The sequence below is a fragment of the Hippoglossus stenolepis genome, chromosome 6 (assembly GCF_022539355.2).
Source record: "Hippoglossus stenolepis isolate QCI-W04-F060 chromosome 6, HSTE1.2, whole genome shotgun sequence".
Classification (NCBI taxonomy): Eukaryota; Metazoa; Chordata; class Actinopteri; order Pleuronectiformes; family Pleuronectidae; genus Hippoglossus; species Hippoglossus stenolepis.
In genome coordinates this window covers 15,202,657-15,215,159 of record NC_061488.1, presented here as the reverse complement: position 1 = coordinate 15,215,159, position 12,503 = coordinate 15,202,657, and the positions used below count along the sequence as shown (strand labels likewise).

At 41.1% G+C, this 12,503-nt stretch overlaps 2 protein-coding genes across 2 annotated transcripts; both read right to left on the bottom strand.

Moving 5' to 3' along the window:
* Positions 1 to 210: 210 nt before the first annotated feature.
* Positions 211 to 6,791, bottom strand: LOC118110635 (nicotinamide/nicotinic acid mononucleotide adenylyltransferase 1). The gene is made up of 9 exons (XM_035158578.2): positions 6,714 to 6,791; positions 6,236 to 6,358; positions 5,578 to 5,761; positions 4,608 to 4,729; positions 3,933 to 4,328; positions 1,649 to 1,768; positions 1,170 to 1,348; positions 944 to 1,045; positions 211 to 813 (listed from the first exon to the last, which is right to left on the bottom strand). Exons 2-9 carry the CDS (start codon positions 6,348 to 6,350, stop codon positions 754 to 756), a joined length of 1,278 nt encoding a protein of 425 aa, XP_035014469.2. The 5' UTR covers positions 6,351 to 6,358; positions 6,714 to 6,791; the 3' UTR covers positions 211 to 753.
* Positions 6,792 to 9,270: 2,479 nt separating this feature from the next.
* Positions 9,271 to 12,426, bottom strand: nmnat1 (nicotinamide nucleotide adenylyltransferase 1). Its single transcript, XM_035160106.2, has 4 exons — positions 11,965 to 12,426; positions 11,573 to 11,756; positions 9,968 to 10,053; positions 9,271 to 9,722 (listed from the first exon to the last, which is right to left on the bottom strand). Exons 1-4 carry the CDS (start codon positions 12,077 to 12,079, stop codon positions 9,286 to 9,288), a joined length of 822 nt encoding a protein of 273 aa, XP_035015997.1. The 5' UTR covers positions 12,080 to 12,426; the 3' UTR covers positions 9,271 to 9,285.
* Between the last annotated feature and the right edge of the window lie 77 nt (positions 12,427 to 12,503).

Sequence of the window (12,503 nt, the reverse complement as noted above, 5' to 3'; positions counted from 1 at the left end):
TTGTGTGGCACAGATACACTTAGTGTTATATATAAACATGTTTTTCTAAGAAAGCAACAACACATCCTGTTGTTATTCATTAAACTGATAGTGTGAATGAACCATCAATTGGTTTTATTGGACTCCATGGGAGGCCACTCACTTCCTGTCTGGGATCAATGATAATAATAATAGTAATGAGATAAGAAAATGAAAAAAATAAACTTCAGATTATTTTCAAAACCATTTTTATTTCACAGAATTCCAAAGCAAAACTTCATTCCACACATAGTGCACCTCACTTTTGCTGTACATTGAGTATTTGCATGAACCCGAGATTTAGATTTTACATATAGCTCAACCAAATGCCAGAATAAGAGCAAAAAGCCACTGCAAAGAAAATGTATCTATTATAATTTGTACAAACGAGATTTCTGAGGAACAATAAGTTTCAGAGGCTGGTTATAAAGGCTTCTTTTTCAGCCAGCTGAAAGGCACAATAAACATGCTTGCTGCTCTTCATTCTTTATATATATTACCTGAGGCCAGCACCAGCAAGCTACAGACCTATGTAGTCTGACTAAAGTAATGCATGGATGCCATCTACTGGTGTACATCCACACCCTGACAGGTTATATTCTGCCTGAACTAAGCGCTGATGTCTCGTTACAGAGAAAATACCACAACCTGAACTTTTAAAACATTTCTTTTGTTGTAGGTCAGTGGATCTGACACACAATGTCATTCATCACCTAATACAACTCTCTGTCTTCTTCACTCCGACACATTCTTCTTAAAAACCTGCTTGCAAACTTCTCCTTCACAGTACAACTCCTGTGGGCAAAGGGTCACAGAAATATAGAATTAATGCAATGCCATAATGTACAAGAAATATAAATGTGAGTAAGTTATTCAGTATTTAGATTTGTGTAATATATAGAATTGCCTGTGTTCATATTCTTACCAGATGTAGCTTGTTGTCTTCAATCCAGTGAGTCCAGCCGCGGTTCTTCTTCTCTCCGGATTGTTCACACACCAGTTTATTCCCCTCCCATGTCACCAGTGACTGCACAGAGCGAGACAGAGATTAAACCACAACACAGAGCAGGTTCAGCAGCCCAGAAATGAAAGTTAAAACACACTGCATGATCTGCAAAACATTTGCAATCATTTTGCCCATCCATCCTCACCTTGATGTGTCTGTTGTCCAGTCCTTGGGTGAACTCCTCTAACTCCTGGCCCACTCGGAAGGAGAGGGTGTAGGATTTGAGGGGGGAGAGCGTTTTGATGATGAACTGGTCTCCCTGCTGCTCAATCACCTTCCTCAGCTTCAGCTTCAGAGCTATCTTTCTTAAGCAAGGGCTGATGCCTGAAATAGTAAAGTGGTGTTTTGACTAAATTAACAAATCTTCCTTAACAAACTCACCCAAAGGCAACAACACAATTTTTTCTCCCTCATAAATAGCACTGATACAACAACACAGCCAAACATGTTTTTCCCAGAGTAGCAATGCCTCTCACACCCAGGGCTGTATTTAATCTTGTGTAATGTTGTACCTGCATGCATTTCACAGCACAATTAGACTTTTACAGATTGAAATGCAAATATCTCAAGTCTTTCAATACAGAGAATAAGGTTTAAATAAAATAAGATTATTTCAGGTCTTACCCAGTGCAATCATGTAACCCTCAAAGTTGACATTGCTGATAGTGTCCCATGTGCCACAGAGGCTGGTAGGCATTTTGTTGATCTCTTTTATTCCTCCTGAGATGTGCGTGTGAATACAATGTGATGATCAAACTTCTTCTGAAAACAGGCTGAGACAATTCTCTTTTGTGAGAGACCTGCAGGAATAAAGTCAGGAGTGTCCTAAAATCTCATTCGCTCATGTGAGGATGAGGGCGGGACTCACACCAGTGCCAGGGAGTGCTGAAGACAGACGTGTCCGACTGGTTCCACTGGGCAGCTCCCTGAAATAATACATAAGGTTACAGATTGATTGAACACACATGCCCACAAACTTAGTTGACCTAAAAAAGCACTGAACGGTTTAGTTTAGGGCCTAAATACATTTCTGGTCTATACTGATCTACTGTTATGAACCATCCAGAACCCTCAGTTCATGTGGGACAGGTCTGCTTCCTGTACCCAGAGTCAGGAGAACTGCCGGTGCAACTCGCAGTTCTTCGAAATCAATGCTGAGGACTTTCCTGTTTGCCACAGCATTTTATTAAATCTAATATTTACTATTTTCTTACACCACACAGGTTTTTTTATCCTTACTTTTATTTCTTATTATATTATCAGTTTATTCATAAAAAAAAAAATCTATTTAACTTTCTTGTCTTGTGGCTTCAATGCAAATCATGGTCAAACACCTGCAGTTTTTATGAAGATGACCTGACAGAACATGACAAACATCCGCATACAAGGTACAAAGAAATGAAATGGAATGAAATTACTGAAGTTACTTCCTCGTGTGGGGAATGTTTTGATACGTCTCCATTTTGACAGGAAATCAAACACATTGTCAAACACACAAGATATTTTATCTTGCACCGAGCAGCAAACAGGTCGACTGCTCACAATGTTATTTGCAAAAACTAGTCTGGGTTGTTTTCCAGACAAGACGCCACATGTGCACGGATTCTGTCATCAGCACCTGACAAAGACATCAAAACATGACTTTAACCCCGGTTACTTTGCATTGGACCTTTTAATATTCAGGTTTTTGATCTTATCTAATACCATTATTGCAACATTAAAAGGTATATTAATTAGGCACCAATTCTGATACTAATGTGATGTAATCAGGTATCGTTTCATTTAAACACAGCTCTCACAGTGAGTCTTTCATAGTCAGTTGCAATTTGCTAATTCAGCTCTTGATGATTACCCTGAAAGTTGAGTTAACTGTCGTGATGAGAAGCATCTTAATCAAAAACCAAAAGGTGTCGATTTGGCAATTCCTTCACTGAGGATGTTGGGAGTGAAAAAAGTATCTTAACAGCAATGAAAAGCTTGCGAGGTGGAAAAGAAAGAGGTTTATTTCATTTGCAGTGAATACAAATCACACCTTCATTTTTAGATCTTCAGCACCAAGTACAAAATTTGATTAATGTGTTGAGAAGAGTAAACTGAAACATGGAAGGGAAAGTAAAAAGGCTCACATTTGTTTAGATCTTTGCCATATTTTAAAAAACTCAAAATTGTGAATCCAAATGTCACTAACGACACAGCAGATTTATATGACATTAACATGATCTCAAAGTCCAAATCACTTCACTCAAGCCTTTTTCAGACATGACCTCCAGGTAAAATCCAGAGAATTGGCTACGGACTTTACCTGTTGTTTGCCTTTTACATCCAGTACAGGACCCCCTGCTGTGGGGTTAGGGTTCACATATCATTCACACATCATTCATACATCGACTTCTCCTGGATTTCGACGGACTTTATACTAGCAGGTCAAGCAGAGAAAGCACTGCGGAGCGTCTCACTCGGACATTTTGTGTTCACACATGCATCTCCTCTGGAGAAAGTACGGAGGAGATGGGGAGTTCAGTGCATGTCTTAAAGCAGCTTCAGAGTAGGGCTGCACAATATTAGGAAAACATGCGATAACGTTGTTTAATATCGCGATGACGATATGACTTGCAATAAATAAGCAGAGCGTGACTGCGTGGCGCATGGATCATGATTTATCGCAGTTTTTGCCGTCTTTTGCAATATGTCTATCGCACACGTTGATATCGCGATATATCGTGCAGCCCTACTTCAGAGAAATCAGTGAAAAATCCTCTAAAAAACACACGTGTAGCATAAGAATAGACTACTGTGTAGAGTAGGCACTGGTGGTAGGTACTGGTTTTCAGTTGACAGTAAACCTACAGCCGTCGGTGTAAACAGCTCACACTTCTGTTTTAGCAGCTGCAGCAGTAAATGCCTCAGCTCGAGGACGCCTCCAAGTATCTCTGAAGCGGTGCAAGAACCACATCAGCGTTTTTCTGCTCGCTCTCTGCACTGTAGAGGTCGTTCTGTTGAATGTAGCTCACCACAGCGTCTGGCAGCAGGTACCTGACGCTCTGACGTCGACGAAGCGCCCGACGCATGTGAGTGGCGGAGATGTCGTTGGTCACCCACTCGTGGACCAAGTGGATGTTTCTGCGATGCTTCCACAGCACGTCCGACTTGTTGATGAACTTGTGCGGGTCGTTGCCAGTGCGAGTGATGCAGACCAAACCGTAGCCACCCACGATCTCATCGATGTCCTCCTGCTTCCACAGATTGGGGACCCCAAAGGACTCCAGGACGTCAGCCCCACACAGCAACATCACCTTAGGGCCGTCTGAGAGCAGAGAAAAAAGCTTATCAGAAAATATCTGTATGTAGCTTTTCTTAACAAAGGGGAAAAAAGAAGAAAGTAGAGATTAAAGGGGAAAGAGGGCATTAAATAATAGAAGCAAATACAAATAAACACAGATAGTGAGATCATGAGGAGATAAAGAGAGACATTAAGAATTTGACTTCTTATCCGTGTACAATTGAAAAAGGCAGAAGCGTAAAATAGGACAGAAAGAACAACATTAACATTAAACCATGCTTTACATAGCCTCACGTGACTTACCTCTCCTTTTCTGATGAGATGAAGCTTCATAACGATTCTCTATTCGTCTCTTTTTGGTGTATTTGACTGTGTCCATCTCATCGCAGTTCTGCTGTGTCTCGAGCAGTTTCTCATTGTGATGCCTGAGTAAATACAGCATCAAACAAAACATCAGATTTTTCTAGATTTATCACCTAAAAATGGTTTCATTATTTGTTTAAGGTTCAGTGTGTAATTTGGGTGAAAGGGATCTATTGATTTTAAAATAATCCTAGTGATGTTTTCACTAGTGTGTTTCATCTAAATTGTACAAATTGTTGTCTTCTTTACCCTTGAGGAGCGGGTCCTCTCTGCGGAGGCCGACATGTTTTTTTTACAGTAGCCCAAACTAAACACCTTTTGAGTTTTTATGACAAGTGACGAATTTCTGACATGATTAATATAAAATTATGACTAAGACCAAACCCACATTTCTTGTTTGGACTGCAAGGCACAGTATCAGATGATTCATGTTCATGATTATGTCCACCAGTCCATGTCTTTTATTTCCCTGATGAAGCTAATTATTTACAGCAGGAAGCCACACCCTATGAGACTAAAGGCAACTGAAAAGCACAAATTATAGAAGGTGTCGTCTTCATTACTGTAACTTTTCTATGCAGTGAAGTTTTGAAGAATTGGAAACGACAAAAGAACACAACCACAAGTGTCACCTTTTCTTCACCCCAGGCATATCAAAAAGCCATACATACATTATTACACGTTGATAAATGAATTATATAACCCATACATGTGAGGCAGAAATAGAAAACCGCAAACAAACTCTGATCAAGGACACAGAAAGATCTGACAGATAGTTCCTTACACTTATTGGCAGATTACCTTGGTGTAGTCTAGTTGTAATAACAACACAAGAGAAAAACACTAGTAGTGCTGCCTGCAGCAAGCACAGCCACTGCCACTAACAAGAGAAAAAGAATGGTCAACTTACCGAATCACCGCAACCGTCTCCACCCACTCAGGCTGCAAGCTCTCCCAGGAATCTACGGTGATCCAGTCTGAGTTCTCTGTGGCCAATCTGGCCATTTCCCGACGGTGGGAGGCCTCAATCAAACCCTTCTTCTTATAGCCATCGCCCACAGGAGAGATGAGGCCACTCACCACCTTGTACTGACCTGAGACACAAGGGAGGGAGTGTGTGTGAACACTCGATTAAAAGCAACAGCACAGTAGATGCGGTTAACTCATAGAAACATGTCTCTAAACATATTTGATTAATTAACAGGAACCATTTTAAAGGGTCTGTGGTTTGTCCAGATTAACAGAGTCGTGCTGTTGAATTTCTTCAAAGTGATCTTTCAATTAACTTCAATTAATCAACTCCGTCAAGGAGGTTATGAGTTCACCCTTGTCTGTTCGTTGGTTTGTTCGTTGGTTTATTTGTCAGCAGGATTACGCAAAACCTACACAACTGATTTCTGAGGAAAAGTGCAAACTGGATGGAGAGTATGTCATGTACTTTCACAGGATGTAGTAAATAGCAGTTAAAACTCACGCTATCTGCAGGACTTGGTCTTTTTAGAAGTGAAAGAGAAAGTAACACTTATATAATATTTCCTTTAGAAGATCTAACTGTCATTTGAATGTACCTGTGTCTTCCAGATGATCTCGAGCCAGCTCAAACAACCTCAGGTGCATGTTGGTGATGGGGTTGAAGGAGCCGCAGGCCAGCAGGACCACTGAGGTTACACTGGGAGACTCCATACTTTATTCTGGAGCAACAGACACGACGAAGACAACAGTGGAGTCAACAAACTGTCACAAGCCACACATGTGCAAAACAGCTCTGCTTCTCTGAGTGAATCACAAAAACTTAAAACGATAAAAACTGTCATTTAAATATGAGCTGTAAACCTAAAGGCACATTAGCTTCACGTGTAGCCAGGGAACATTAGCTCAGTAAGTTCAAGCTCAAATCGTAGCAGCGGCAGCTCGTAGAGGCACTTCCGGTGGCCAAAGAAAACTACACAGTCACCTCACCAAACAATATTATGGTGATTTTTGCTATCAAATCAATAATCAAACTTAACAATGTCACTTTACAATATCTCTGTCTTGAACACATACCTGTCGAAGTCAAATACAGCGCAGTCTGAGGGGGGACAGTAAATAACGCGGACCATCCGCTAATCTTCAAAATAAGAGCTCGAAATTTCATTAAGTAATAAGAGCACAAAAATGCAAACTATTACAATAATCCCAATACCAAGAAAAATAAATATGGAAACAGTAAAGCTGGTGAGGGATTTTGGTGAAATTAATACATATTATAAAAGAACACTAACCAAAAGAAATACAAATTACAGAAGTTATTTCCTATCACTTCTTCTATCTGTTACATTCACCACTCCTTAATTTCCCCAAAATCCTGAATGTACTGAAGGTTTTGCTGTACAAATAAAGCAATAACGAGGAGCAAAATGTTCACATTCACTCATTCCACGATATCCTCTGGAATCTAATTCCCTAACACGGCATATAAAGCTATTTACGAAATAAGTTCAGAGAAAACAGAAGTTGATCAGGCTTCTGCTTCTCCTAGTTGGTATGATATATTTTACACCACATAAAATCTTGCCACTCAATCCCGCAAATGTGAACATTGCCTGAGCCAATTCAAAGAAATACATGTACTGAATAAAAGCATAACACAGTTCTTTGGACTATATTTCTTTGGCTCCGTTTAGAACAAATTCAGTAAAGACTGAGACTTTCTAATAAACCCTTTTACAATACTCCTTGGGAGAGGTTTTCTTTTAGTCGAATAACTGCCCTAACAACCTTGCCTGTGCGTGTTCTGACCATATGTCTCTCAAGCTCTGGAACTTGTGTTGATATCTGACTAGTCACTGTTATGGGTAAAATGATGTTACAGGGCCCTGTTTCATCTTGGTCAGGAACGCTTGCTAAAGGGTCAAGGTGAGTATCATTCATGCATGACTCGAAAATCCCACTGGAACCAGGTGAGTCTATCAGGGGTAATGCTTCCTCTCTTTGTCCTTTGCTTCCACTATCAGCAGAATTGAGGAGCAGCTCGGTATCGGTCATCCCAAGGAATGACTTTACTCTCTGAAGTGAAGGTGTGCAGCCATCATCCCCCAATAAGTCCCTCTTTGACATTCTGGCGAGGACTTCCACTTTTTCTGGGTCAACAGCTAGCCCATCACTGTCAATAACGTGCCCGATGAATTTCACAGACCTCCGTAACAGGTGCATTTCTTTGGGCTCAACTTCAGGTTGTGTCAGGCTCTGAAAAACAACCTCCAACCTATTGAGGACTTTTTGCTCTGATAGGGCAAAGACCAGGAGGTCGTCGAGATAGCAAATGCCTATCATTTCCTTATGTTTCTTTTGCTGTAACACAAGAACCACATCAGCGTTTTTCTGCTCGCTCTCTGTACTGTAGAGGCCGTTCTGTTGAATGTAGCTCACCATGCCGTCTGGCAGCAGGTACCTGATGCTCTGACCTCGACGAAGCGCCAGGTGCACGTCTTGAGTGGCGGAGATATCATATTCATAACAAGTCTCTTTTTGGTGTATTTGACTGTGTCCGTCTCATCGCAGTTCTGCAGTTCGAGCAATTTCTCATAGTGATGCCTGAGTGAATACAGCAACAAAGGTGTGACCACTCTGCTAACCATGATGCCTCGAGGGATACACTTAGAAGAAGTAGGCTCCACCACTACTGTGCTCCCAGGTGACATAGGGACATTATGCGGCAACCTGCCCCAAAGCAGGTACTCCTGTTCGGGGATGTTACTCACAAAAACTAGTCCGGGTTGTTTCCAGCCAAGACGCCGCATGTGCAAAGGTTCTGTCATCAGCACCTGACAGAGACATCAAAACATGACTCGTGTTGGACTGAGATTCAGCCACAGTCTTAACCCCGATTACTTTGCATTGGACCTTTTAATATTCAGGTTTTTGATCTTATCTAATACCGTTATTGCAACAATAAAAGGCAAATTAATTAGGCACCAATTCTGATACTAATGTGATGTAATCAGGTATTGTTTCATTTAAACACAGCTCTCACAGTCAGTCTTTTACAGTCAGTTGCAATTTGCAAATTCAGCTATTGATGATTACCCTGAAAGTTGAGTTAACTGTCGTGATGAGAATCATCTTAATCAAAAACCAAAAGGTGTCGATTTGGCAATTCCTTCACTGAGGATGTTGGGAGTGAAAAAAGTATCTTAACAGCAATGAAAAGCTTGCGAGGTGGAAAAGAAAGAGGTTTATTTTATTTACAGTGACTAGAAATCCCACCTTCATTTTTAGATCTTCAGCACCAAGTAATAATTTGTTTGATGTGTTGAGAAGTAAACTGAAACATGGTAGAGACGCAGTTTGCCTTTCACATCCAGCAGAGGATCCCCTGCTGTGTTCACACATCGACTTCTCCTGGATTTCTACGGACTTAATTAATACTAGGAGGTCAGGCAGAGAAAGTACTGCGGACATCTCACTCTGACATTTTTGTTCACAAATCCATCTCCTCTGGAGAAAGTACGGAGGAGATGCAGAGTTCAGTGCAACATAAGAATAGACTACTGTGTAGAGTAGGCCCTGGTGGAAGCATAAATAAACTGATATGGTTTCAGTTGACAGTAAACCTACAGCCGTCAGTGTGAACAGCTCACACTTCTGTTTTTGCAGCTGCAGCAGTAAATGCCTCAGCTTGAGGATGCCCCGAGTTTCTCTGAAGCGGTGCAAGAACCACATCAGCGTTTTTCTGCTCGCTCTCTGCACTGTAGAGGTCGATCTGTTGAATGTAGCTCACCACGGTGTCTGGCAGCAGGTTCCCGCTGCTCTGACCTCGACGAAGAGCCCGACGCATGTGAGTGGCGGAGATGTCGTTGGTCACCCACTCGTGGACCAAGTGGATGTTTCTGCGATGCTTCCACAGCACGTCCGACTTGTGGACGAACTTGTGCGGGTCGTAGCCAGTGCGAGTGATGCAGACCAAACCATAGCCACCCACGATCTCATCGATGTCCTCCTGCTTCCACAGATTGGGGACCCCAAAGGACTCCAGGAAGTCAGCCCCACACAGCAACATCAGCTGAGGGCCGTCTGAGAGCAGAGAAAACAGCTTATCAGAAAACTATATATGAATGTAGCTTTTCTTAACAAAGGGGGAAAAAGAAGTATCCATACACTCAAACCATTGTCTCCTGTTATTAAGTTAAACTGAATACAGTGAACCATTCAGAACGTGACTTGTTACCTGTCTGAAATCACGAATTAAAAAAGGTAGGAGTGAAAAAAAGAACAACATTTACATTATACCATTCTTTACATAGCCACACGTGACCTACCGCTCCTGTTCTGAGGGGATGAAGCTTCATAGGTGTCCGTCTCGTCGCATTTCTGCTGTGTCTCGAGCAGTTTCTCATAGTAATGCCTGAGTGAATACAGCAAGAAACAAAAGATTTTCAAGATTTATCACGTAAATATTGTTTTATTATATATTTAAAGGTTCAGTGAGTAAGATTTAGGTGAAAGGGATCTATTGGCAGAAATTGATAATAAAATAATCCTAGTGATGTTTTCACTAGTGTGTTTCATCTAAACCCTTTATATTTAAATACTTTGTATTTACACCAGGAGAGGGTCCTCTCTGCGGAGGCCGCCATGTTTTTTACAGTAGCCCAGACTATAAAAACTAAACACCTTGAGTTCTATGACAACTGAAAGCTTCCACAGGTTCTCTTTCATGTTTGACATGGGAGGGTGAGGTGAGGGATTCAGCTGCAACATGAAACTTCACCACTAAATTTTACACACTGAACCTTTAAGCTACATTGTTTAAGTTTAGCTTATCATTTTCCTTTGATTACAACTTTCAATAAGTTTTATTTATAAAAATACATATTTTAGACAAGTGACCATTTAAAATGAACACCTGACATAATTAATATGAAATTACGACTAAGATTAAACACTGATTTCTTGTTTGGACTGCAAGGTACAGTATCAAATGATTCATGGTAATGATTATTATGTCCACAAGTCCATGTCCATTTATTTCCCTCATGAAGTTCATTCTTTACAGCAGGAAGTCACAACCTGTGAGACTAAAGGCAACTGAAAAGCACAAATTATAGAAGGTGTCTTACAGGTCGAACTTTTTTATGCAGTGACGTTTTCAAGAAGTGGAAACGGCAAAAGAACACAACCAAGTGTCACCTTTTCTTCACCCCAAATCATATCCAATATCCATACATACATTATTATGCATTAACATAAACATGCATACATAGACATCATAGGGGGCTAGAGACCCTGTCCTTTTATCAGCGGGTCCACTGTGGATGTGATACATTGAAATACAACAATATGCATCTTTGTTTCTTTTGTTGTTGTCTGCTCTTGTGATAAACGTAGTGTATACCAAAGAAGACCATTGTCTCTGTGTGAACCGTTGAGTACATAACAATTGCGTGAGTGTGAGGGTAAAAACATAAATTGTTTAGTAAGTTTTTTTAAATAAATAATTATGAGAAGTGCCCTTTTTCTCACTTGAGCCCCTGCCCCCAAAATTTCTGTGCACGTCCCTGTGCTAACAAATTAATTATACAACCCATACATATGAGATTCTCATTTCTGTATATATATATATATGTAAACATTTCACTCAGTTCTTAAATGGCACTGGACCAGCTTATTATCATTCCACATTAAAATTTAATTTGTTGTGTCATCACTGACAAAGAGGAATTAGAGGCAAAAATAGAAAACCCCAAGCAAACAAACTCTGATCAAGGACACAGAAAGATCTGACAGATAGTTCCTTACACTCATTGGCAGATTACCTTATTGTAGTCTAGTTATAATAACAACACAAGAGAAAAACACAAATAGTGCTGCCTGCAGCTAGCACAGCCACTGCCACTAACAAGAGATAAGAATCGTCAACTTACCGAATCACTTCAACCGTCTCCACCCACTCAGGCTGCAAGCTCTCCCAGGAATCTACAGTGATCCAGTCTGAGTTCTCTGTGGCCAATCTGGCCATTTCCAGACGGTGGGAGGCCTCAATCAAACCCTTCTTCTTATAGCCATCGCCCACAGGAGAGATGAGGCCACTCACCACCTTGTACTGACCTGAGACACAAGGGAGGGTGTGTGTGTGAACCGAACTGATTTCTGAGAAATAGTGCAAACTTGATTGAGAGTATGTAATGTACTTCCACAGGATGTAGTAAATAGCAGTTAAAACTCACGCTATCTGCAGGACTTGATCTTTTTAGAAGTGAAAGAGAAAGTAACACTAATATTTCCTTCAGAAGATCTTATCGTTATTTGAATGTACCTGTGTCTTCCAGATGATCTCGAGCCAGTTCAAACATCCTCAGGTGCATGTTGGTGATGGGGTTGAAGGAGCCGCAGGCCAGCAGGACCACTGAGGTTACACTGGGAGACTCCATACTTTATTCTGGAGCAACAGACACGACGAAGACAACCGAGACTGTGGAGTCAACAAACTGTCACAAACCACATAATTACAAAGCTGCTCTGCTTCTCTGAGTGAATTACTGTTTGGAGGCAGCTGCCTTTGATGCCACACTTTTTGGAGGCAGCTGCCTTTGTTGCCACACTGTTCGGAGGCAGCTGCTTGTCCCGTGGAGCCCCTGTGGTCACAGCCTGAGTCCTCTAACTGGAGGCATTGAACCTTGCAGCGGAAAACATCCAACCTCCCTCGTTCCCTCAGCATCTGCCAAAAGATCATCATATGGCTCACTGACCTATAAAAAGGGTCTTTACTTAAGGCAACTTAATCATCAATCAATCAATCAAATTTTATTTGTATAGCCCATATTCACAAATCACAATTTGTCTCATAGGGCTTTA